This window comes from Coloeus monedula (genome assembly GCF_965178545.1).
Source record: "Coloeus monedula genome assembly, chromosome: 10".
Lineage (NCBI taxonomy): Eukaryota > Metazoa > Chordata > Aves > Passeriformes > Corvidae > Coloeus > Coloeus monedula.
This window is the reverse complement of record NC_138790.1, coordinates 1122663-1147368: the sequence shown is the minus strand read 5'-3', so window position 1 is coordinate 1147368 and position 24706 is coordinate 1122663. Positions and strand designations below refer to the sequence as shown.

General features: G+C 46.9%; 2 protein-coding genes across 3 annotated transcripts in view; one reads left to right on the top strand and one right to left on the bottom strand.

The window, feature by feature from the left end:
* Nucleotides 1–2389: 2389 nt before the first annotated feature.
* Nucleotides 2390–9833, bottom strand: DBR1 (debranching RNA lariats 1). The gene is made up of 8 exons (XM_082287693.1): nucleotides 9610–9833; nucleotides 9402–9526; nucleotides 9220–9300; nucleotides 8140–8225; nucleotides 7523–7747; nucleotides 6578–6658; nucleotides 4174–4319; nucleotides 2390–3672 (listed from the first exon to the last, which is right to left on the bottom strand). Exons 1-8 carry the CDS (start codon nucleotides 9804–9806, stop codon nucleotides 2997–2999), a joined length of 1617 nt encoding a protein of 538 aa, XP_082143819.1. The 5' UTR covers nucleotides 9807–9833; the 3' UTR covers nucleotides 2390–2996.
* A 1976-nt stretch (nucleotides 9834–11809) lies between these two features.
* The window catches only part of PPP2R3A (protein phosphatase 2 regulatory subunit B''alpha), a 56490-nt gene continuing 43593 nt past the window's right edge, over nucleotides 11810–24706 (top strand). Inside the window, exon 1 of one of the 2 annotated variants that reach the window (XM_082288311.1) lies at nucleotides 11810–11846. The gene's annotated coding sequence lies outside the window, so the exon portion shown is untranslated. Of the gene's footprint in view, nucleotides 11847–14362; nucleotides 14426–24706 lie in introns of those variants that run through there. The other variant, XM_082288310.1, reaches the window with a different exon arrangement.

Here is a 24706-nt window from a genome sequence, read left to right as displayed (position 1 = left end):
CCGAGCGGGGCCGAGAGGAGCCGAGCCCGAGCCCGCCCTTTCCCCTCAGCCTCACTCACACAAACGATTTGGCTACCTTGATTTTATCATTGCTTTAGTTGCCAGCATTAATTTGTTTGGTTTTGAATTTACAGAAAACACCCCAAAGAACCCAGGACTTCACTAAGATATGCGACAGGTTATACAAGATCTGCTATTTTTTTATTAGCCCCACTATCACAGAGCCTGAGGCATGGGGACACTAACTGTACCCACCTTGAAGTCAGAACTAAATGGGAGGAGGATGGTAAAACCACAAAAAAAATAGCAGAAACGTCACACCTCCGGTTCACACATCTCAACCTTTGCTCTTCCCAGGAAAACAGAGGCTTGGCAGCTGCTAGAGACTGCACAGGATAACAGGAGCACAATAAGCATACCTTAGGATGCAGTCACAAGGTGACTTTGATAGCTTTATTTTAAAAATCCTCCATTATGGAACAAAGCTATACATCTTTGCTGTTTTCTCTGAGCAGACTGATGACATGCTGTGAAAATACTTGTGTGCTGGCCTGGGACGGAACAGGTGAACACTTCTCAAGCACCAGTAAAAGCAAAAAGAGTTTTAGACTGAGTACACACACTGAAAAAACTGCAATACAAGGGTTGTACAGAGAAACGTTTTCCAGAGGTTTCTCATCAAAATTTCAAAAGTTTTCAAAGAGACTCTAAATCTTCTTTTTAAAGAGGCCTGGAGACTCTGGGTCTTAAAAGCCGATTTAAATTTGTCAGTGTTCCCTAGAGTTTTCCATACTTTTCGAACTACCTGGCCTTTACTGGAGAAGCTCAGAGCTTCTATTGAATCCTCCTTGCAGCAGAGAATCTTGCCGACAGGGAAAATCCATTATGGATGAGAGCAAGGCAGGGAAGGACACTGCAAACTGCAAAGAGGGTGTGAACAACTGCAAGAAAGGGCACGGCAATTCTAGAGGTCAGACATGATTCACACGCAAAATACATTTATGTTCACTGTATTTACCAGCTGCACTCTGCTCAATGGACGCTGAAATACTTTATTAAAAAAAAAATCGTTAAAAGGTTCAAAAATCAATATTGTATCTTGTCCAAGTCTCCTGCCTTCTAGAAACACATTTGTCAGAAGGGGGGGAGGCATGGGACAACACACGACAGAACAGTTTGGTTTAAAAACATAAGGACTCAGACTGAAAAGTCTATTACATACAAGACACATCTCCTATTCCAGTGCAGAGACCCTGAGAGCTCAATGCCATCCACGCTCAGGTTCATTGGCAGGCTTTTCAAAGTCCATAACACAATTTACACTTAAAATACTTTATTTCCATTATAGTGTTCAGATCATGAGGCATGATTAAGATTTTACCACTGCAGACCCAGGACCCTTAAAGAGACTCATCTGCTTCAATAACTCTACCTTGACAGTTCTCAGCTGCTTTACATACCCTGAGTGTCACACCCGGATTACTCCCAGTTTCTCCACACACCTCAGCTCTTTCGGCAGCTGTTCTGACACATGAGCTGTTAATTGAACTGTTGAGAGCACTAATTACGCCCTTTTCTAGCCCTTGAATACTTAGTATGTTTACTTTTTGTAGTAAACTGCTTGAGAGGAGAGGAAGCAAGGAACCCCAGACCATGGAAGCGATTCAAAGACAGAATTCCCGACCCTTGATACACAACTCACACTCACTGATGCATTTCACTCACTGCTCCCTGTCCAGTTCCCTGTTCCTGTCAGGATGCTTTCTCCTCCACACTGCCAGTGCCTTGGAAAAGCACAGGAGCTACTTCTGCTCTCGGGGCAGCACGGCCATGAGGAATTCCATCTAAGAATTCCATCTGTCAGGAAGGCTAATGACTCTAATGACATATGCTTGAAAACATTGTCATTTTCATGAATTCGCTCAGTTTTATCCCCATGGCATCTTAGGCCAAAGGAGTGCCATTTGCTAATAATTCAGGGCAAAATAATAAAAGAAAACTTCCTAGAGGGTCTCTATTCTGGCTGCTCCTGCTCTCCCTCAGATGAAGATTACAAAGGTGCTTTGGAAGATTCCAAATCCAGTTTTAAGAGTTCAGCAGGTTACAGCTACTGAAGTGAGAAGTGAGGCTAATGATAGTGGGAGGTGTTACTGTCTCAGGCAACTTATAAACACCCACTGCCTTGTATGAACACACAACACAGCCCTAATTAGTCAGAGTTGAGACAGTGGTGATGTCTGCATTTAGGAAGCTGTCCTTCCTAACTACATCCATTTTAAGACATTGTTCTCAAGTTTTAAGAAACAGAACAGAAATGAGTTTTTAAAAACAGAGATATACTCTTCCACCGTCCCCATAAAACCATCATCCTCCAAATCAAGAGACTTGGTTTGCTATCAAAACTGTAATTAAAAGCCAATCCTGGACAATACACATTGTTCTGTTTATGACCACGAAGTTTTTCTGTGGCACTATCACGTGAAACAAAAATCTTCATTCTTCTATTGCTGTTTTGTTGTCATGGTAATCCTATTTTCAAATTTCATACATAAAGTTATTGCATATGCTATTTTGTATTAACAGTTCAGTATAAAACAAGACAAAAGCAATAAAATAAAATCATTCAGTCTTGTAAATCAGACATCTTCTCACATGGACTCAGGCTAAGAGTTTAAGAGTTCTTGTTAAGCATGGTGAGTCTTGTTCAGCTGAAGATATGGGGTATACACCATACACCAAGAACTGAAGCAAAATCAAGGATATATGAGCTTTACATCCTTTGACAAAGTACTTTGTTGGAAAAGTCGCAGCTTCTTTCTTTGATACCTGTTCTGGATAAATCACCTTCCCTGTGAGAAGTACATCCAGCCTCTGAGCTTAGGAAAGTAACATGACTAAGATCACATAATATTAAAAGCATGAGTAGTCCACTACAGTTCTCACCACCTTCCCACAAAAAGGCTGAGAGAGAACTTAGTTATACACCTTGTGAAGCATTAATCTGTTTTATCTTCATCCTCTGCAGCATAGATAGCTTGGTTCCTTCTCTTGATTTTTTTAACACCACTGTTCCCATTTTCATCACCACCAATTCGCTTTAACGATCTCTCTGTGGAGCTCTTTTCCTCCACCTGCTTGCTCCCACCAGACTTCTCCAGTTCCTCGTTGTTGGAGTCCATGGCATCGTCAGACGACACTACCATGGAGTCTGGCATGATCCGGATGTCGGAGAAGCTGGTAGAGAACTCAGGAGGGTGATCAGGGGAGGGATCTACAGAACATGTACTCAAGTCTTCATCGCCACCTTCGTCATCCAGCATTATTTCATCTGGATTAAAGGATGAGAGGCCAGAATTATCTGTATTGTATTCACTGGGTTCCTCTGCTGACCCAGTACTGTCCATCTCCTCCTCCTCCTCCTCTTCACATTCACCTCGTCCTGAGCTCTCTTCTTTAGCCTGCTGGATCCTGTCATTGATGTCAGTGAGGCCAAACTGGGCACAGAACTCAGTGGTCTGTGGATTGATGGTATGAACTGGCTCCATGTTTTTTTGGGGCTTGCTGGGATCATAACAAGCAGCTGTCAATGTGAAGTTGCAAGGAATTTTGAGGTCATTGTTCAGCTCTTCTAACACCTCTTTAATGGCTTCTTCTGTCACACTGTAATCCCACCTAAACAAGTGCATAAAGTTTAAACAAGTGCAGCAAGTCAAAAGGTACAGCCTGTTCCCACTGCAGAGTGCAACCTTCAAAGATGGACTATAAATTCATCCTACAACAGACACTTTATTCCTCAAATGCTTTTTCAGGAAGGTTTTAATCTTCTTTTGGTCAGTACTGAGACACCCTTCTCCCCACCAAAGATTTGTGTACTATGTCAACCCACACCCATAACCTAGCCTGATTTTCAGCCTCATGCTGTAGTTTCTGTCCCTCAAATGCCGGTATCTAAGTTTGCAAAACAAAACTAACTGCCCAGGTAGAGCAGTAAAGAAGTTGTATGCTTCAGAGTATATCTTTTGTCAACATCCCCTTTTCTTTCCAAGGCATTTAGCAAGTCCTACAGGCATTACAGGCTGCAGAACAGAAACACAACTCCAACTAACTTTACTTCCAGTCCAGAAAAACAAATAAACAAAGTACACTTTCATCTGTATTTTGCAGACAACTTACTTGGCATGGAGGCCATTCTTTTCAGGCATGTTCCAGGAGCTCTGGGTCACATTAACAAGGCTGTTGGTGGCCTTGAGGACTGCAATCCATTCCGCATCATACTCCAGTGAGTCGCCTGCATTGGGATCATGCTCCACGTCTATTATCTACTTACAAACACACAGAAAACAGATGAAGTGAGATATTACTCTTGACACCAGAATTTGATTAAAGTTTCAAGTGTTACTTTCACTGTACAGAGTTTTAATGAAGTTTAAACTACACTGAGATAGTGGTCTCAACCAAACAAGTCCTCTCAAGCCAGTCCCCCATATGGCGCTAACAAAGGACAATCAGCAACAGTAAAAAAGGCATTTCTGAATCTTAGCTAACAGCAATTAAAAAGCAAAACACACTCTCCTCACTACTGCCAGCAACTGGACAGTGATGAAACTTAGAAATAGAATTTGCCTGCTCCTAAATTCATGCTGACTTCTGTTGGAGGTTAGGATTTTTTTCCTTTTTTTTTTTTCTCTTAGGGAATTTTTCTCCCATTTGTTGACTAAGAGACTGAAACGACAGATAGTTAAGAGAGACAAAAGATGTGGCCAGGATGGAGTAGGAGGTGCAGTTCACTACATCTCTTAGCTGGGGGGTTTTCTCTTGGGAAAGGCAGAGATACTGTGAGCTTTTGGCTGGGAGTGAGGGGCTGGGCTTGGGCCTCGCTTGCTCTCAGGATCAGAGGTGAGACGGTCGGTCGTGGTGCCAAGGGTGCTGCTGCGGGGAGAATTCGCTGCCACTGGGGAGTTCTGTCCTTCACTGCTTCTCCATGCCATGGGTGAGTCTTTGTTCATGAGTGACCACTGAACTGGGACCTTTTCAACACCCGATCTCACTGGGAAGGACCCTCACCATCTACTCAGGTGCCTCAGGGGAAAACCCAGGACCCCAAACCCCTCCTCCTCTCCAAGGGAGCGTCTCTCAGCTGCTTGTGGGAGCCTGGCTGCCACTGCACAACCCCACTGTTTTCTGCTGCTGCTTCGGGCTTTTTTTTTTCCCTACACTTTAACCTGACACCCCGTGGCTCCTGGAATGGCCCTGGAGTTTTTACTATACTTTGTTTGCCACCCCGGGTGTGCCCATCCCTGCCGTTCCAGCCACCGCTCCAAGGTTCCTGCTGCAGCCCATTTCGCCGTCCGGAGGGGCACCGGGTCCGGCTGCCCCGGGGGCTGGTAAAGGAAGCCCCTTTTCCATCCCTCCCGCCGGCCGAGCCGCCATTACCCTGTGAGGGGAGAGGCGGGCGAGCTCGCGGCACAGCGCCCCCTGCAGGCGCGGGGAGTCCCCGCAGCCGCCCCGCCCGGCCGGGAGCCACCAGCGCCCCTGGCGGCCGCGAGCGGAGCTGCAGCGAGGGGAAAGCGCTCCAGCAGCGGCGGCGCTGGGCTCTGCTGCTGCGCCTTGGTGCTGCCGGTGCTGTTGGGTTGGCTTGGTTTATATATAAATATGTATGTATATATTCATAAAGAGCTGTTATTCCTTTTCCCATATCATTGCCTGAAAGCCCCTTAATTCCAAGTTATAATAATTTGAGGGGAAGGGGGTCAAATTTTCCATTCCAAGGGAGGTTCCCACCTTCCTTGGCAGACACCTGTCTTTCAAACCGAGACACTTCTAAGTGGATACACCCCAAGAATTGACAGGAACAGTCAATCTGCTGTATGAACACCCACTCTTAGCACAGCAATGAATTAACGGGAAATGTTTTTAAACTCTTTCATGATAAATTGAAATTCAGATCACTTGGTCTTCAGTGACATTAACCAAATCAAACCATCTGGATTAGCCAAACCCGTAGTCAGGCTCTAACTTTAAATACTCCACAAACTAATTAAACCCTCCATGCTGCTGGAGGTAGTACTAATCCTGATCAGTTTTGCTACAGGATTTTAAGTGTGGACTAGCACTCATGTCCCCTTGCATAGATAAAGCCCATACTCATAATCTCTACCATCTTCAATGAAAGTTACTAGGGCAAATGGATCCAAAGGACAGACAATGAACCGCTTTCCCTTTGGGATGATAAATAAAAGCTACTCTAAGACTACTAAAACACTTGAGTGCATTTGTAGAACACGCTATCAGCAGCTCACTCTCACAACAAACTATTTTAGACTCATCCATTGAAGTCAGGTACTTGTTCTAATGTGGATGGAAACGGTAGGATTAAGGAAACACAGCACCTACACAACACCATCTGCTTAGTTCAGGACAAAATCCTATACAGACCATTCCACAAACCCAGCATTCCTAGTTTCTTTAAAATTCTTCCACTTATCAGCACTATTCTTCATCTTATATCTAAGAACATCACTAGCAGTTCAGACAAACGAAATACTTAAGGTGAATACCCTCTACACATGTTCATCACCTGCAGGAAGTCTCTGTGTGGCAGGCATTTATCCAGAGCCAGAAACTTGGTTGCTTTTGGTAACTCGTCTTTGGAGTTTGTCTAGGAAGCAAATGGTGTTAACACAGTCATTAGCACTTCTGTGGAATTTGACCATTCTAAACAAGCTTATAGACAGGTTTAAAGGTGTGATTTCTACAGAAAAATACTTCCTGAAATAGAAAATTAGCAGGGACAAAAAGAAAGACAGACTTCACTGGTAGTCTAACAGGAAGCAGGATGCAGATGATAGCAAGATAAAGCAAGAGCTACATTTCAGCACTAACCAGGGCATCTGAGCATATCCAGCCTTGGCACAAAAAGAAAAACTGTAGCTTAATTGGAAACAGACTTGTTGAGCCTACAAGGTCTGGAGTTACATTTTTACAGCTAAATAATTTGCAAATAGGAACAGCACTGGCACCTCCCTCAGGAATAATTATTTCAACTACAGGCTGGGTTTTGGCTTAACCCCGGCTACCAGACCTGCAAAGGTGTACTACAGGGATCCTCCCACTCCCAGGTAACCACCCTCTTCAGACACTCCTTTATCACCTGTTTTGAAGTTATCTCCTTTTTATCACCTATTTTGAAGTTATCACCTTTTAATCACCTATTTTGAAGTTATCTCCTTTACCAACAGAGCAGGAGAGTGCTTTTCTATACAGTTAAATTAACAAGTTTCAAGAACAATAACTTTAGCTATTGCATGCTGTTCCTGAAGAAGATTAGGGAGTTACACCCCTCATTTATAACATCTCTTTAACTTACATAAAATAGTAGTCCTAACACCACTTAACTTTCATGGCTTAAGCTGAGTTTTAAGAACAAAAACCACTAAATTGCTTTTCTGGACACGATTACCTGCACTAGAATTCTAAAGTGTGCCTGGGACACATACATTCTTCATTTTCTATCCCCCTTTACCTCGTGTTGCATGAAAGCTGCAAATTTAACGTGGAGATGTGCTGAGAACCAGTAGGTGGGTTTCAGGTGTTGCAGAAGCTCTGAAGCAGCAGGGCTTCCCAACGTGTTGCTCTCCACCTCTTGACGGAAGAAGGATTTCATTTTGAGGAGCTGTTTCTTGTTGCCATAGTGATAGATGCTCCTTGGCCAGTCATGTGACATAAATATATCGATGGGATGCTTTAGCTGTCAGGCCAAAAAGCACATACCATAAATACAACATATTGACAAAGGAGTTTAGAAATTAGTTGGGGCAGCCAGCTGTGTTTTATATTGCCTTATAAAACAGTTCATATCATCACTATAAGCCAGGCACTCAGAGGAAATCATAGCTAGAGAGCAAGTCCTCTGCCCACAAAGGCATCTTCTTCCTCATGAAATTTTTAGAAGCTTTGTTTAAAAGGGATAATGGCTAAGCACAATATTCCTCCTCAAAGGACACATCCTTCAGATGTCTGATCAACGTGTTAAAGCATGTTTTGGTTCAACATCCAGCATACTTGATCAGAGTAGCTTTAACTTCCTACTTCTAAATTAATGAAATTACCCTTATTTCAAAAAATAGACTTCTCACTGACCTGTTTGAGTTTGAAGACTTCGATATTCCTCACATGGTAAGCACTTCTGATGGTCTGCTGGTTGTATGGTGGGCACTCAAAGTGGCCTGAAATGTTGAAAACAAGAATAGTTGCCTGAATCGCTAGTTCCCTCCAACACAGCGGCTTTTTGGGGTCACACAAGGCTGTGATTTTTTGTGATTGTTCAGAGTGCTGCCACCTCCCATGAAACTACAGCTTAACAGGTTCAGCAGCAGCCTAAACATCCCTGTCACTGCCCACAGGCACCACAGGCTCCGGAAGCACCAACAGGTACCCTGACAAAAGTTTCCAACTTCGCCTTGGGACAAAAAACACAAATGCCAAGCATAGCTCCTACATACTCTACAGAATTACAGAAATACTGCTTTTTTAGTTCTTGCCAAAAGAGTCTCATCTCATATCCCTCATGCAATATTCAGACATACAGAGTGTCCTCTTGATGACAGCAAATTTAATTAGCATCGACAGGCATTAGACAGAATCAAGTGTTCTAGGAAACTGGTTCAGTACTTTGCAGCTTGAAAGCCACCTGCAAAGCTTCTCTGAAGCCGTTTGCTAGTAAAGATAGCACAGTACAGTAACCACAAGGACCACTCTTTCAAGTGCTGAGATCAGAAAGAATAAACTATCTTCTACTCACACTGACATGGGGCATCATCTGTGACAAGATTTTTGCCACCCTTCCCAGGAAGAACTCTCGAATACACACCCACATAGCCAGGAGGAAGCAGATGTACTGATTCTAAACCTCAGGGCAGGATAATACACTTATATAATGTCACAGTTATAAACAGTTTCACCCAAGGAACACCTAACAGTGTTGCACTGCACGCTGAAAGGACACTGTCACGGAAAAATCAACACTGTTCCAAGAACGCTCCAAAGGCACCTTGGAATGCTGCGGTCGCCGGGCAGCTACTGACTCATCTACCAACTCCAGAAAAATCCGTGGATTGAACCAAGGGTGGTTTCCAGGCTAACAGACGGTACGGGGCTGAGCACAGCCAGACCCTGCCCCCACGGCGCGGCCCTGCTCTCCCGGTCCCGCTGCCCCGGTACCTTTCCGGTAGTCGTGAGACTTGAAGATGCCCGAGATGCCGCCGATCCTCACGCCGCGGAACCGCACCACGCCCGCGTAACCTGCGGGACACGGGAAGGAAGGAGGTCACGGAGAGGCCGGGCAGGGCAGGGGCTGTGGGGGGAACCGCCGGGGGACCGGGACTGGAGCGGAGGGACCTTACCGAGGTAGTAGATGTTGGGCGCGACCCACCCGCCGTAGGGCAGCTCCTGCAGGTGGTTGGAAGCCTCGTGGTTGCCGCCGATGAACACGGTGAGCACCGGGGCTTTCTTCTCGCCCGAGTAGTACCTGCGGAGACACGGCAGCTGCTGGACCCGGCCGAGCCCGCGCGGGTCGGGGGCCGGGGCTGGGGCCGGGCCGGCGGCACTCACCGGTAGAAGGTCTGCATGTGCCGGTACTTGGCCGGCACAGCCATGCAGCGCAGGTCCGCCTCGTTGCGCACGGCCTGGAAGTCCCCGCAGCAGAGCAGCAGGTCGGGCCGCACGTTGTGGCGCCGCTGCAGCAGCTCCAGCGTCTCGTACATCTTGTCCAGGGCGCCGTGGCAGCACCCGGCCACCGCCACCTTCATCGCCACCACCGCACCGAGCGGGCGCCGCGCGCGCCTTCCGCGTCACCGCCCCGCGCGCCCTTGCGTCACCTCGCCGCGCGCCCTTGCGTCACCGCCGCGGCTGCGCCGTGTGGGGGACACGGCCCGGGGGGAGTCACAGCCTGTGGGGACACAACAGGCCAGGGACGCGGGGATCTGGGCCCGCCCCTTCATCGCCGCTGCCACGGGCTTCCGAGAGCCCTGCTCGGAGGGACCCTGCCCAGTGACCTCCGGTGGTCCCCTCCCGCCCTACCCGAGCAGGGAGGTCGTACCCGGTGACCTCCGATGATCCCTTGCAGCCTTCCCCGTTCTGCACAGAAAGGGTGGCCAGGCATTGGAATGGGCTGCCCGGGGATGTGGCGGAGTCGCTGTTCCTGGAGGTGTTCTGGAGCGAGTTCAGAGCAGGAAGCGGAGCTGGGGAAGGGTCGCCATTCTGAGAGGAGCAGCTGAGGGAGCTGGGGGGACTCAGCCTGAAGAAAAGGAGGCTCTGGGGGGCCCTTCTTGCTCTCCACAGCTCCCTGTGACAGGAGGGTGCAGCTGTGGGGGTCGGGCTCTGCTCCCAGGGAACGAGGGACAGGACAGGAGGACATGGCCTCAAGCTGCACCAGGAGAGGTTTAGGTTGGACATCAGGAGGAATTTCTTCATGTAAATAGTGATTAGACACTGGAAAACGGGCTGCCCAGGGAGGTGGTGGAGTCCCCATCCCTGGAGGTGTTTAAGGAAAGACTGCACGTGGCACTCAGTGCCCTGGTCTGGTTGACAAGGTGGGGATCGGTCACGGGTTGAACTCGATGATCTCAGAGGTCTTTTCCTACCTTGGTGATTGTGATTCTGTAACTGGCCAGTGGGACCTTCACTCCGGGCAGTAACACCGGCACCGTGATGAGCACCGCGGCCGTGACTGGTCAGGAAGGCTCGTTTCACAGAGAGGGGTTGTACAGCGGGGCAGGAGCCCCTGCGGGGGTAGCCGGGCTGCGCAAGGAGGGCACCACAGCAGCCGCCGGGCACTGCGCGCACCTCCTCTGCCAGCCCTGTGGGGAGCAGCACGAGCTGTACTTGTCCCTCACTGCGTGGCCCACAGACCACAAAGTGTTGGTGGAGCAGCACGAGCAGTGGCTGTGCGCGCTTCCACCTGGCGTTTTTGCTGATAAAACACCGACGTGGGGCCAGTTCAGCACCAGGCAGGCGTGTTTTCAACATAGCCAAGCACTGGCTTCTGTAACTTTGTAGCACACAAGGACAGGAACAGTCAGTGACTTCACCAGGGCAAGCGCGTAGGAGGCGGGGTGAGAAATCGGTATCTCCCCTTTTCCTTGCGGACTGACGGGCTCCCTCTTTGGAGAGCACCGATTTCCTGCTCGGAAGGGCAGTAGATTGGGTTGTAGGGGTGGCCTTGTATTGTCACGTAGTAAAACCACTCCAGACTTTTTCCATTTCAAGACTGGTTTAAGTCTTGGGATTGAAAAGAATTGCAAGGACATAGTTAAGCATTAACTTGCTACTGCTTCCCCTGTAATCATGGAACCAAGCAGACATTCCTGTTCCCCCATGGTAGCAAGCATTACATAACGGCCTCTCTTTTGATACTAAGAAAATATGAGTGTTGTCTCCTACATTTCATAATTTCACAGTGTTGTATTACTCTGTGTACTTTGGGGCTTGTCCAAGCCCAGCTGAAGTGAAGGGTAAAGTTCCTCTGGCTTCCAAACCCCACAAGTTTCCAAGGGCAAAGCAGACACGGAGTGCTTTGGGTGCACTTGGCTCTTTCACTGACTTTGCTTAGACCTACCTGGAGTAGTGCAAGAACTCATCAGTCCAACACCTCTCCTGGGAAAGCTTTCCAACTCTGGGGAAGAACAGCAACCTCTCTCATTTGCCATGTCTCAGACTTCCTGAAAGGAAGGGGTGAGAGACAGAAAAGGTCCATGAATCTCTGGAAGAGACCGTCTTACCCAGGGTACGCCATCTCAAGGGGCATCCTGAGACACCTGCCCACCCAAATTCATCCCCACCCTGGCAAGGTAAGCTGATACTGTAATTGTATTTCCTGAGTTTGTTGGATCAGGCTCATTTCTTGTACTCCATGTGCCACTTATCCCAAGTGAACTGGTGCACAATAGAGTCTAAAAAGTTTGGCTTCTTTTATGTTGTAGCATTTTAGTATTTGCACACACTCAGGATGCATCTCAATATCCATAATTAAACTCAGAGTGTTCACTGAGCAAAACTGCTCTGACATTTCCAGAGCACAAAGGGAATCAGCCATGCTGCTGTTTACAGGGTAAGTGGCAGCAAGTTAATGCTTAACTATGTTATTGTAATTTTGTTCAGTCCTTCAAGACTGTTTGAAAACCCATGTGACTGAAGCACAGCTCTCTTCCAGCGCATGACTGCCCCATGTTTGGCCTTGGATTGGGTTTTGCAGTCATAGTCTCTTGCCCCAGTTGCCTGTGCATGTGTCTCATGCCTGGATGTCCAGCCCTGCAGCAGAAGACCAAGTGCACATCCTGTCCTGCATGAAAGGCCAGGGAACTGTGAGGCCAAGGAGAGAAAAGTCCCAACAAGTGGGCTCAGGTCAGTGGATTGCTTGGGTAGGAGGTATATGCCCTTTTGGATGTTGCCTGCCTGCACTGACCAGTAAGTAATGTTTTCTTCCTGAGCTGACTGTGGTAGTTCAGTACCATGAAAGTAGTTTTCCTCTTCAGAGAAATGAAGAATAAAAGGCATCTGAAGGGGCTGTGGATGACAGAGTTGCTTCCCTTAACTCTGAGAATGGAATGAGAAGAGCTTTTGAAGACTTTTCTGTCAAGTGCTTCCTAGTGGTTTTTAGAGTATACTAACAGATTTCTAGCATGATTTACACATTACTAAAATGAAGAGGAACAGCAAAAGGGAGGCATCTGTATTTGACTTTTGGGGAGGGATGGCATGGCTGGGAATGGAGGTACAAGGAGAAGGGCTGGAAGACAGCGTGAAGGAGAGGGAGATACACTGGAGTGCAAGAGAGAAATCTGATGTGTTCCAGCTGAGATTTTGAGCTGCCCCTGTAAGCTGTGAGGTGGCAAGTTGGTGTGTATGTGTGCAACTGAAGGGACGGGCTGCTGCAACCAGACAAGACTGAAGCTTCCTTAGGAAAAGGCCCCACAAAGCTGGCCTGAACATCACATGGCTCACTTGCAGCTGTGTCCAGGTGTCTTTGGGCATCTCCTCTCCTAGATCACGTCTGATGATTGCAACATGATCTGCAGTGCAGCAATACTGCTGCCAACGCAGGGCCTGTTCTGGGCTGAGGCGCTGCAGCTGCTTCCCTGTTCCAGCTGCACCAGCAGGGTTCTTTCCCTCTTGTTACCTTTTGCCAGAAGGCACTACTGATGGCCTCCAGCCAATGAGGGCTGGAAGCTGGCTGGAGGAAAAGAGATGAAGCAACCCTCAGTAAATTTGCAGATGACACCAGGCTGGTTGGGACTGTTGATCTACTCGAAGGCAGGAAGGCTCTGCAGAGAGCTGGACAGACCTGATCAAAGGCCCAAGGACAACAGCGTGAGGTTCAGCAAGGCGAAGTGCCACATCCTGCACCTGGGTCACAGCAACCCCCTGCAGCTCCAGCCTGGGGCAGAGGTGGCTTGAGAGCTGCTCAGCAGGAAGGGACTCATGGATGCTGGTCGACAGCAGCTGAATATGAGCCAGCAGTGTGGCCAAGAAGGCCAATGGCATCCTGGCCCGTATCAAGAGCAGTGTAGCCAGCAGGACCAGGGAGGTCATTGCTCCCCTGTACTCAGCACTGGTGAGGTTGCACTGCATTCAGTTCTGGGCCCTTCACCTCTAAAAGGATATTGAGGGGCTGTAGCATATCCAGAGAAGGGCACCAAGGCTCGGGAAGGGTCTAGAAAACATGCCTCATGAGGAACAGCTGAGGGAGCTGGGTTTGTTTAGCTTTGAGAAGGCTCAGAGGGACCTCATCGCTCTGCACAACTCCCTGACAGCTGTAGTGAGGTGGGGCCGGTCTCTGCCGTGCCTGCAGTGAGACGACAGGAGGAAACGGCCCTAAGGCAAGACAGGGGAGATTCAGATTAGCTATTAGAAAAAAAAATTCCACTGTTTGCGCGGTCAGGCATTGGAATAGGTTGTCAGGTAGGTGGTGGAGTCATGGTCCGTGGAGGTGTAGAAGAGACGTCTGGATCTGGCACTGGCTGATGTGGTTTAGTGGTTATGGGGTTACAGAGGCAGTGCTGGGTGCATGGTCGGACTGATGATCTTGGAGGTCTCTTCCAACCTTGACGGTTCTGTGATTCTGTAAGGGCGCTGGTGGCGTTCTTGAGGGGAGAACAAAACCCGCCGTCCGCGCAGGCTGGTGAGCCGCAGGCGGGGCTGAGGCGCGGATCGGCGGTGAGGGGGCCCGGGGGCTCTCTGAGGCGGCCCGAGGCTCGTGGGGCGGCCCGGGGGCTCTCTGAGGCGGGACCCGCCTCCGTCCCCCGCCCCCCGGCCCGCGGCGCTGGGCGGGCCCGGCCGTGCGGAAGGGGCGGCCGGGGCGGGCGGCGGAGCGCGCCCGGCGGCGGGAGCGGCGCTGGGCATGGGACGGGACGGGGCGCTGCCCTGGCGGGTACGTGCGGGCGGCGGGGCCCGGGGCTGGGGCTCGCCCTGTCTGAGGCAGCGGTCGGACCCGCGGCTCGGAGCGGTGGGTCGGGGTCCCCGCGGGGCCCGGCGGCGGGGGCTCGGGGCGGTGTCTGTGGATGAGGAGCCAGCGCGGGGGTCCCGGTGCGGGCGCTGGCGCGGTCCTGGAGGGTCTGGCGGGGTGTGCTGAGGGCGGCGGTGCCGGGCACACGCGGGAGGCGATGCTCGCCCCGCACGCCTTGGGAGCACGGGCGCTCCGCGGTGCCTGGGGCCGGGGCTGTGAGCTGTCCCTGGAGAGTTGTCCCGAGGGGCTTAGGCGTAGCAGGTTCTGAGCACGGCGTGTTCCCAGCCCGGGCTGGCCCGGAGGTGTTGGCTGTTGAGAGCCGGAGGTTAACTCCCGTGAGGGGTCTTCAGGCTGTTCTTTTTCTGTGACCACTTGCCCCAGCACCCTGGGTAACTGGACCTTCCATTATCTTCACTGCAGCTGTGAATGAATACGTGGTCGTGAAAGCAGGATTAATTTTTTTTCCCCGACGTATTTCTTCCTGAGCAAGAAAGGGATCAACTTTGGCTACCAGACTCCTTGGTTCACGGGCAGATGAATTCGAGATTAAGTTGAGCATAAACTTGTAAAACTGAGATTGGATAACGAGTGGAATGATTTATGAAGGAGGTGTTCCTGCCGGAGTAATTCTCTCTGCAGGTCATCAGACTGCACTGGTCTCAAGTAATGTAAATATTTTAAAGCCTGTGACTAATTATATTACCTCTGTTTTTCCTACTGAAGAAGGAGACCCTGGGAGGTGTGCTGCTCTGTGCTCCCATCTTTGCAGAAATGCAGGCTAGGAAGGGTTCCAGAGGCAGGTAGTCCCCCAAGCTGTTTGCTGTTGAAGTGCTGCCTGGAAGGCAGGGCACATTTTTCTTGGTGGTGGTCTCATGATGATGTGATGCCTGCTACAGGAAATAACTTTTCCAAGAAATTACTTAACCATTTCTTTAAGCCACCTTCTCTCTTGATTATTTCTTGTCGATCTCTCAAACTTGGTAGGTCTGCTCTCTCAGGTTGTGTAGGGGGAGGTTATTTTAGTGAGAACTTTGAGGAGATTGGCAGTACTGTTAGACTCAGTTTTGTAAAATTATGTGTTTAATGTCTGCTGTATTCTGAGAAACTGAAGCATGAGACAGTGGTGGGTTGTTTGGTTTTTTTCCCAGTATTTATATAGCTGGAAAGGGTAACACTGTGTATCAGTTGCAACTGATTTATATTTGCTTGAAAATGAAATAGAAAAGTCGAAGTTCCCTGGTGGCACATGGCCAGTTTCCATTACCTAGACCTTTGCAACCACTGTCATGTGTCGTATTATTTTGTACTCATAATTTGCACAGAGGTGCAATGTTAAAGGTAGCTGTGGGCAAAGCTCCTCAAATTACAGCTGACTGATGTGTGACTGCCAAATGCTGCAGAGATTCACTGGGAAAGCATCTATTTAATTTCCTTCAGCTGCAACCTGTGGAGCAGGTGATGAATAACGTGGCTCAGGCAGTTCAAAAAGCTCTTTTGTGGATCCCTGCGGTCTGACACTCGTTGCTGGTAGCCCTGGAGGTATAAATATGATGCTGCATGGTAGAATTTGTTTTCCCTTTTTTTTGATGGGTGGGGTGAGTGTTGGTTGGTGGTTTTTTGTTTTTAGTAAGGACCGTTCTCCATAGAGAACTTCTCCACCCTTGAATTACATAGAAAACCTGACTTGAAGTAACTCTGAACTTGGCATGTCCTGGTACAGGACAGAGGTTGCTTTGCTTTTGTTGTGTAAATGTTTTCCAATGCTGATTTGACTTCAATGACTGCATGTTTTTCTTCCCTGTAAGACCAGGCTTACTCCTGTTACACTGAACTTTTCTGAAGGCTCAGTTAGAGCTTAGATCCTGTGCTCCAGCTCTGTCAGAAACGGGACAGCACGGTAGAACTGTGGGAGGAGGGGAATTTTCTCATCCATAATTAACGTAGTTGAGTGCTGTCATAAAGAACTGTTTTCATGTGTGTTACAGGACGAGATTCTTCCAGCAGACTTCACTGTTGTATTTCCTCTGCTGCTTGTGTCCCTGGGTCTGGTTTGTGGAATTTCTGAGCTAGGACTGCCAGGGCAGTTGTGACTAAGCAGGTGCTTTGCTTTGACCGTATGAAACACTTCCTAATGTCACATACTTTGGAAAATCAGGGCTTGAGCACCAGAAACTGATGTATTCTCTTTGCAGGGTAAAACAAGGATAATACTGGAAAATATTAACAATGTTAACAATCAATCAGTGTTCGATTAGCATGCAAATACTCTGCTGATGGAGAAATGAGTAATTCTGACTGCAGAACAGTGTATGGGTAGGATGCAGGAGGCAATACCTGAAGTCATACATGTAAAATGCAGGCTAGTTAAAAATTACTTCATTTTAATGAATATGCAGCTTCACGAATGTGAACATGGCTGTCCACTTAAAATGAAGGAATCTTTGCATTTGCATGTTTTCTGGGTTTTTTTCTGTGTGTATTGCTTTTCTCTTTAATCTGCTTCTGGTTAAATACACAGGGGAAAGAGAGAAATGAATGGAAGTCGTATTTACTTTGTTGTTGTTTTGTAAATCTCCCTGGTTGATAAAGACACAGGAGAAATTACTTCCTCAGTTGTACCGGGACATCAGGCTAAAGCACCTTTAGTTTTCCTTGGTAGGGGACAGAAAAGTTACTCTCCCTTGAATTGTGCGTTGCTTTGAGCACACTGCTCTGTGCTTCTGGGGTGGCTTATCGAAGGCACAGGCACAAAAATCTGTAGCAGTGCCAGACTTGTTGGATGCCAGGACATGCTGCACCTTTTGGTGTAATTTGTTGCATTTTGACAGCTGCTGCTGTTCCCAGTGCGAGATGGAGGCTGGCAGGAATGGGCTTGTGGAAGGTATGGCTGGTGGGAATGACAGCTCTTGGCTCCTGGGACTGTGCCTCAGAGGAGAGGGTGGGAATGCAGCGCAGAGTTGGAGCTTTTCTGTGTCACCGTGCCTGTTGCTGACCCATGGAATAGCTGTAGTGCTCCAGCTGGGGCCAGATATGGGCTGGGACCTGAGGCTGCCCTGGAGAAATGGGCTGTCACCTTAGACAAAGAGAATTTTACCCGAAATTTTGAATGCTGGAGGCTTTAAGTGACTCCAGTGTGATACATGTAAGACCTGAAGAAGTTAGATCTGACAGCAATGAGAAATGTATGAGCTCTGAATAGACGGGCAATGAATGAAAACAATTTTTTTTTGTTTAGTTGTTATTAAATTAAAAGTGTATTTACTCTGCAGACCACTAGCAGATGGCTACTCTGCTGCAGAAGAAATTTAACTTCCAAGTAAGTTTCCGAAAATGGTTTCAGGGAATCTGTAAATTGTAACCTCAGTGTCAGCAAAAGTTAATGACCAAGGGAATGCTGTCTTGGACACAAATCTTCCTTTGTTATTTTAACACTTAAATAAAATCATTTTAATTTGTGTAAAGTGAATGGATACTGTTAATACTGAATTAACATTCCAGGGATAATAAATTTATCTTGCTAATGTGAAATTATCTCTTTCCATATACGGTTATAAACAGCCGGGAGACACATTACTTAATCAAGCAGGCTTTCTGACCTCTGCCCTGAGCCTTGCTAATTATGTGCTTTTGAAGCTTGTTCACCTCAAGTGCTTCACTGGCTGGTCACCTTATTTTCTGTCAGTGTGTCAGAGCTCAAGCATTAATTTTTTTTTGTTGTGCCCTGCTAAACTTCAACGTGTTTGTGAATGTATTTGGGTCCTACTAAGTGAGCAAGATTGGTGGATCTACACAGACAAGGGGCTGGAACAAGAATTAGTTGGAAAAGTATTTATATGTAACGGGTTGGCGTTACATGGAAAAATCGTGTGAGCTTTTACTCTCTTGCTGTCTCATCTGTCTAACTGGAAATCAGTCTCATGGGGGCACAAATTCCTGTCTGGTCAGTTTTAGTTCCAGGACTGTGCAAACGGAAAGTTGAAGAAAGGTATTTTAGAAAAGCTGAAAAGGGTGACATCTTTCCTGGTGCTGTTAACTCTTCTCCTTCCCAGCTGACACCCCAGTGACAAGCTGTGCATGGCCCGTGCACTGGTGCTCCCCAGCAGTTTCTGGTATGCTCGTGTTCAGGGCCTCTGTGTGCTGGTGTTTGTGAAGGGGATAGAGGCACTGGAGTATTAGATAACCCTGTCACTTAACCCAAAGGAGTTACACTGAATAATACTGCATTCACTAACTGCAAGTCAGTATTTTAAAACAAGAGGTTATGGTCTACTGCCAGGTTTGTTTTTAAAAATCAGTGCAGACTATTATTGATACTAGCCCAGATCTTTTTGAGTGGTGGGCTTGCCTTTTGCTGCTGCTGTAAATGTGGAGAGGTTGTATTTAAGTTAGGTTTGGGGGATTATTTTTCTTTAGGGTAAATCTACCAAAACAAATTTCCCAGTGTAAAAACTGACTTCTCCAAATGCACAGTGACTGCAGAGGAGTGTTAATCGTCCTGCCACGGACGGTGAGGCTCAAGGTCATGTCTGCTGGGAAGCCTGCCTTGATAAGTGTTCCCATTGCAGTGACCTCCATGGGTCACTGCAGGAATGCTGAAGTCCAGCTACAGCTGGTAAAGTCCTATGGTCTGGAGCTCTTGGACAAGAAGGCACAAGAGACAAACAAGCAAATATTCTGCTGTGTCTGGATTTTCAGAGAGAGATTAACAAAGGGCTTTGTTAATGCTCCTTAAAGGAAATGAACTGCCATAGAGCAGAAGTGTAGCTTTCTCAGTAATTAAAACCTGGTTAAAGTGTAGGAAGGACTGTCAGCTTTTCTAGGGAAGAGTGATCACTCCTCACTCCCGGGGGAATCCATGTTAAGGCTTGTGTTGTTGAACACAGTTATAAATGGCCTGGAATAGAGGCTGAGTAATGAAGTGACAGTATATGCTGAAAATCACAGCATTAGGGTAGCAGATACAAAAGCTGGCTGCAGTTGCAGAAGGTTCTCACAGTACTTGGTTATAGGTACTTGATACCAGCAGACGTAAACTAATGTGCACAAGGGATAAACAACTCCCTGTGCCTGTGCAGTGATGAGCTCATGAGACTCTGTGCCATTCAGGAAAGAGATCTTTTAAGTAATGCAGATAAGACTCTGAAACTCGCTCAGCAGCAGTCAAAAACAGCAAAAGAAGGCAAATAGAAATGACATCTCTAGGAAAAGAAGAGGGAGCAAACCAGAATGCCATGGTGTAAATCCATGGTGTTTTTGTGTAATGAATAACATACCCCTTCCAAAGTTAGGGGCAGACATTCTCCCCTCTCCAAAGAGTTGTAGTTAATATTAGGAAAAGCACATAACTGAAGAACTTTTGTAAAAAGAGTAACCAAATAAACTGGAACTTAGCCTGGAAAATACATGTTTGGAAGTAGGAAGGATAAGAGGAAGGATTATGATAGAAATCTGCAGCCATGGGAATATCCCTGTTTATTTTGCCACCCCAGCATAGCAAGAATGAAAGGGTATCAAATGGTGCCCATGTAAAAGGTGGTGACTTTTGACAGAGGAGGTATAAAAACATGGCCCCTTGACTCCCCAGAATATTTCTGGGTCCGTGGCATCCTTTGATGAGACATTTCCCTGGTTTGCTGCGTGTGTGTGCTTGTTTTAACCTGCCTTTGGTGGCACTGACCACCTAGTTCTTGTGCTGAGGAGTAGGTGAGCAGTCAGACCCTATCTGCCCTCTCCATGACATTCATGACTTTGTAGATTATTTTATTTCTCTGAAGTCACCTCTCTTCCAACCTGAAGTGCCTGGTCCTGCTCTATCATTCCTCACAGACCATCTGCTCAAGACCTCTGGGTCATTGTTGCTGCCCATCTCTGAACCTTTTTTCTGAGGCTGCATGAAAATACTGGTCTCTAAAAGTGAACACCTTCCTCTTGAACAGAGTGTTCTCTCAGTAGATCTCTGAGCATTTTACAAAGGACAATAGTATCTTTATTTCCTCTTGGAAGACAAGTAGGAAGAAGGACAGAGTGAGTTAACCCAGGTGGTTATGAGAGCAGACACTTGAGAATGCATTATCTGAAAGCAGTGAGGCTGGGAAGGGGAAAACACTATATAGGGATAATACTGATTTTTGAAAGACAGCTCAAAAATTAATTTCTGCCCATGGTTCTCATCTTTCCTGAATATTGTGCCCACTTTGGCTTCCTGTGTCTTAGATTGTGTAATTGAACCAGAAAAGCTTATGAGAGGGGCAGTGGGAATGATCAGAGGTGCAAAGTGGCTTCTGCACTAGGAGAGCTGAGTAAGCTAAGAGAAGGGCAAGAGAAGGCAGAGAGATGACATGGAGTTTGCAAATTCGGGAATGCTGTGGACAGCGTGCATGGAAGTGTAGTGTTTGCACAGTGTCTCAGTACAAGATCTTGACATACTGGAGCTGGTGAGTGACAGGATTGAAAGGGAGGGTGGATGGTAGGATGTCTTGTCAAAAGATGCTCAGGATGCAAAAAACTTCTGTTGAACCCAGGGATGCTCAAGCACATGGGAGAGAAATCGTCCAAGGGTTAGTAAGTACACACAAACCACATCCAGCTTCAGAGTTCTCATGAACTGGGAACAATTGGAGGCCAGGAGAGTACTCTTAGGAAATATCAGATGTCTTTCTAATACTACTCCTTGAGCATTGGCATTTAAGCACTGTTGGAGACAGAAATGTTTATTCCTGTGTTCTTGTGTAATCCTGAAGGATGGGATTCATCTAATGTAACTTGTCATCTCAAAACTGGATTGTTAAACTCAGTGGGGTGATCTTTGTTTTTGAGGTGCCTCCCTAGCTGAATTGCCTACAAACAGCACCTAACATTTCATGGCTGTGTAGGTGAGATGAATCCCACCTCTGCCATGTTTTTGTAAGAACAATAGCAAGTTACAGACAGAACTCAGACAAAGATTTATAGCAGTGACTCTGAAGACATCTCTCAGACTCTCTCTGGCTCCCCTGGAAAAGGCTAAGAGGTGATTTGATTATACTGTGTTAGTACTTCTTGGTGAGGAAATTTGTCTTCCTGAAAGCTCTTTTAATTTAGCATGAGAAAGTGGGATAGCTGTTTGTGGAACCTGATGTTGAACATACTTAAATGGGAAATGATGACCCTTTTTTTATAATGTAATTAAATACTGAAGCACTTGAGGATATGAGGAAGTGTCCTCTGGTTCAGATAGAAGTGCTGTTTGAGTAGGTCAGATCCTCTAACCAGGGTTATAAGGCAAGTTGGGATTTGTAGCCATCACAGGTTGTTGCAGTTTCTAAAACATGAAATAGCTTGGAGCTGAAACCTCTTAGAAAGAAAGATTCTAAAGGTTCTGGTTGCTGTGCCATTGTCAATGGTATAAGCCCCTGTAATCCCCAAACTGTGCAGGTGCAATCATGAATGGTTTTTTCTACTGTCCCTGAAATGTGTGCACGTGCATCAAATTTCTGATGGTCCTGAGGATTGAAAAGCTGCACTTCCCACCTAAGTCCTACATACAAAATAGTTTTGTTGCCATTAAGCACATCAAAATATTATAAGCTGTAAATATATAAGAAATACAGGACAAAGGAACAACTCAGATTTTTTTCCTTCTGAACTTCTTCAGTATAGGAAGAAAAGTTACTCTTTTTAGTCTCCTGTTCCTTTTTGAAAAGTAATAAATTGTGCAAGTGATGGCGAATTGTTAATCAGGTCCTTTGTGATAGAGTCCAAAATAATTTATTAAATGTCTGGTTGTAAAATTTCCACTTAATTCAGCAGAACTGGATTTGTTACAAAAATTTCTTTGTAAGAAAACATTGCTTTGTTGTTGGCCTGCTTTTATCTTCTATAGTCCATATAGCTTGCTCCCAAATCTGCTTTGCTCAGTAAATTTTAAACAAAAACAATCATTTCTAAATAAGAAGATAAATGCTGCTTTTTGATACCACAAGCCCTTCTAACGGGGTAAGACCTGACACCTGATTACGCAGGCATTGTGATACACCTGAAGCCATACTGGTGACTGTCCAAATGGGAAACCTGTTGTTCCTTGTTTTCCTTTGCAAGAGTACCAGACTGGAGGCTTGGCCCTACCACACCTTCCACTAGAAACAAGCGGTTCCACGGTGATGCTTAGGCCATGTCCTGGTGCAGGAAGGCTGGCTTACTCCATCCTGTGTTATGGTGGTTTCTAGCTCCTGTTGCTAGTGCTGCAGATGAGGGTTCAAGAAGACTTCTGGTGAGTTAGAGACTTTCAGAGGTATTGGAGCCCTGTCCTGTAGCTTTCTAGACTTCAGTTTGCAAGCGTTGGCTGACAGTCCCAATCCGAACAGATTGTCATTGTTCAATTATTTAACTTCTGCATAATCTTTGCATGAATAGAATTTCTTGTGTGTCTTACAGAATAACCTTTTATATAATTAGTATCTGCAATAATTTTTTCCTTTGGAAAGTAATTCATGTCATCTTGCAGAGATAGGACAGACATAAAGCATTATTCTGCAGTCACACAAGAAGCGCTATTCATTCACAGTTTGTGTTGTGAAGCCAGTCCTGTATCCCCGGGGCTGGGTTGGTTTCGTGGCAGCAGTCCTAATTACAGAATCTTTTTGCAGTGTTTCTGAACTGGGGGCTGCTCTAGAGTCAAACTGGAATGAAGTGGCAGCCTGGAAAGAGCCAAGTAGGAAAGTTTCCTGATGCATTTGGTCTTTTCATTCTGCTCATAAATGGTAGGTTTTAGTCACCCACCAAGGGTCACAACTGAAGCTCAGCTTGAGGCAGCGTTCCCAGATCTGAAAACAGGGATACTCCTCTCTTAGGCTTTGTCCTGACTAAGTTTGCATGCTGGATCATGTTCAATGGATCGCACTCAAACAAAGCTGCAAGCTGAGCATGTCCTACCTTGGGCAAGGCAGTGGGGAAGGAGAGAAGTTTCTACTCTGCATCTGTAAGGATTTGTGCTGCTCCAGCCCTTGAATAACCTAAGCATGTTTCTGCAGACAGTGATAATAAAGCAATTAGTAAATAGTTACTGAGACGACATGAGTTAGTGTGGTAGAAAAGAGGATATTGGGGTTTCGTATTGATAGTTTGATTACTTCCTCCTGTGATACAGCAGTAAAAAGTGCTGACAGCAGAGGCAGGAGGCAGCAATCCTGTGTTGGCCTTGGCAAGTTTGTGTTTGCATTGTGTTGGTTTGTGATAGTAGCAGAGGAATACAGGCAAACTGGAAAGGGATTAGAGTGCAGCAATCATTGCATAAACACCTAAAATGGTTATTGGGCATAGCTGGCAATACCAGGTTGAACTAAAAAAAACCAGTCCATGTAGGTTGGGAATCTAGGAGACCTTTCCTTGAAGGATTTGTGGAATAACCTTACAGATGCAAAAACTTTGTTGTTTGAAGGTGGCTTAAAGAATTAGAGGAACTGGCTTAGTCAGTGATGTGGTGGGAGGAAATTACTCTTGGAGTGACAGAGGAGAAGGAGACAGTGAGTAACACATTATTACTCTACTTAAGAAATAACTTAATCAAGATGTAATTACTGCCCAAATTGGGTATAAACCCAAACTGTTCTTAGCAGATAAAAGGAAGACCAGTCTCTCCTTGCTGTGTATGACACAGAGGGAGGAAGGAGCCCTCAGGAAGTCCTGTGCTTTTTGAGAGGCAATATTAATTCTTCAGCAAACCTGCTGTCCTGAAGACCTCTCCTTTCTCTAAATATTATATAGCAGTCGTTTCAGGAAATGCCAGAAGGCTCATTTGGAGTTGGTGGAGGCTCAGAAAAGGAAAAGCAGCAGACCCCTTACCCTGATGTGTTGAAGGGAGTCTGTGGATCAGTGGCCTTTTTGGAGGCCTAGCACGAGTTTCCTGACAGAGCCCATGAAAGCGTTGGGGAGCCAACAGCACTTTTTAAACTGTGGCTCTGATTCAGCAGAGGGTTTAGCACACGTGACAGTGAAGCCTGAGTGACTGGAGGGTGTGGAGTGTGTTCCCTGGGTGTGCGAGTGATGGTGTGAGCACCACGGGGTGTGAAAAGGGTTCTGTGCACGCCCTTTCTCCACTGGCACCTTGACTCACTGCAGTGGCTGGGGCACACCTGGTACCTGTGCTTGTCCCTGGGCAAGGGGCACACCTTGTACCACTGCTCATCCCTGGGGAAGGGGCACAGCTGGTACCACTCTGTGCTCATCCCC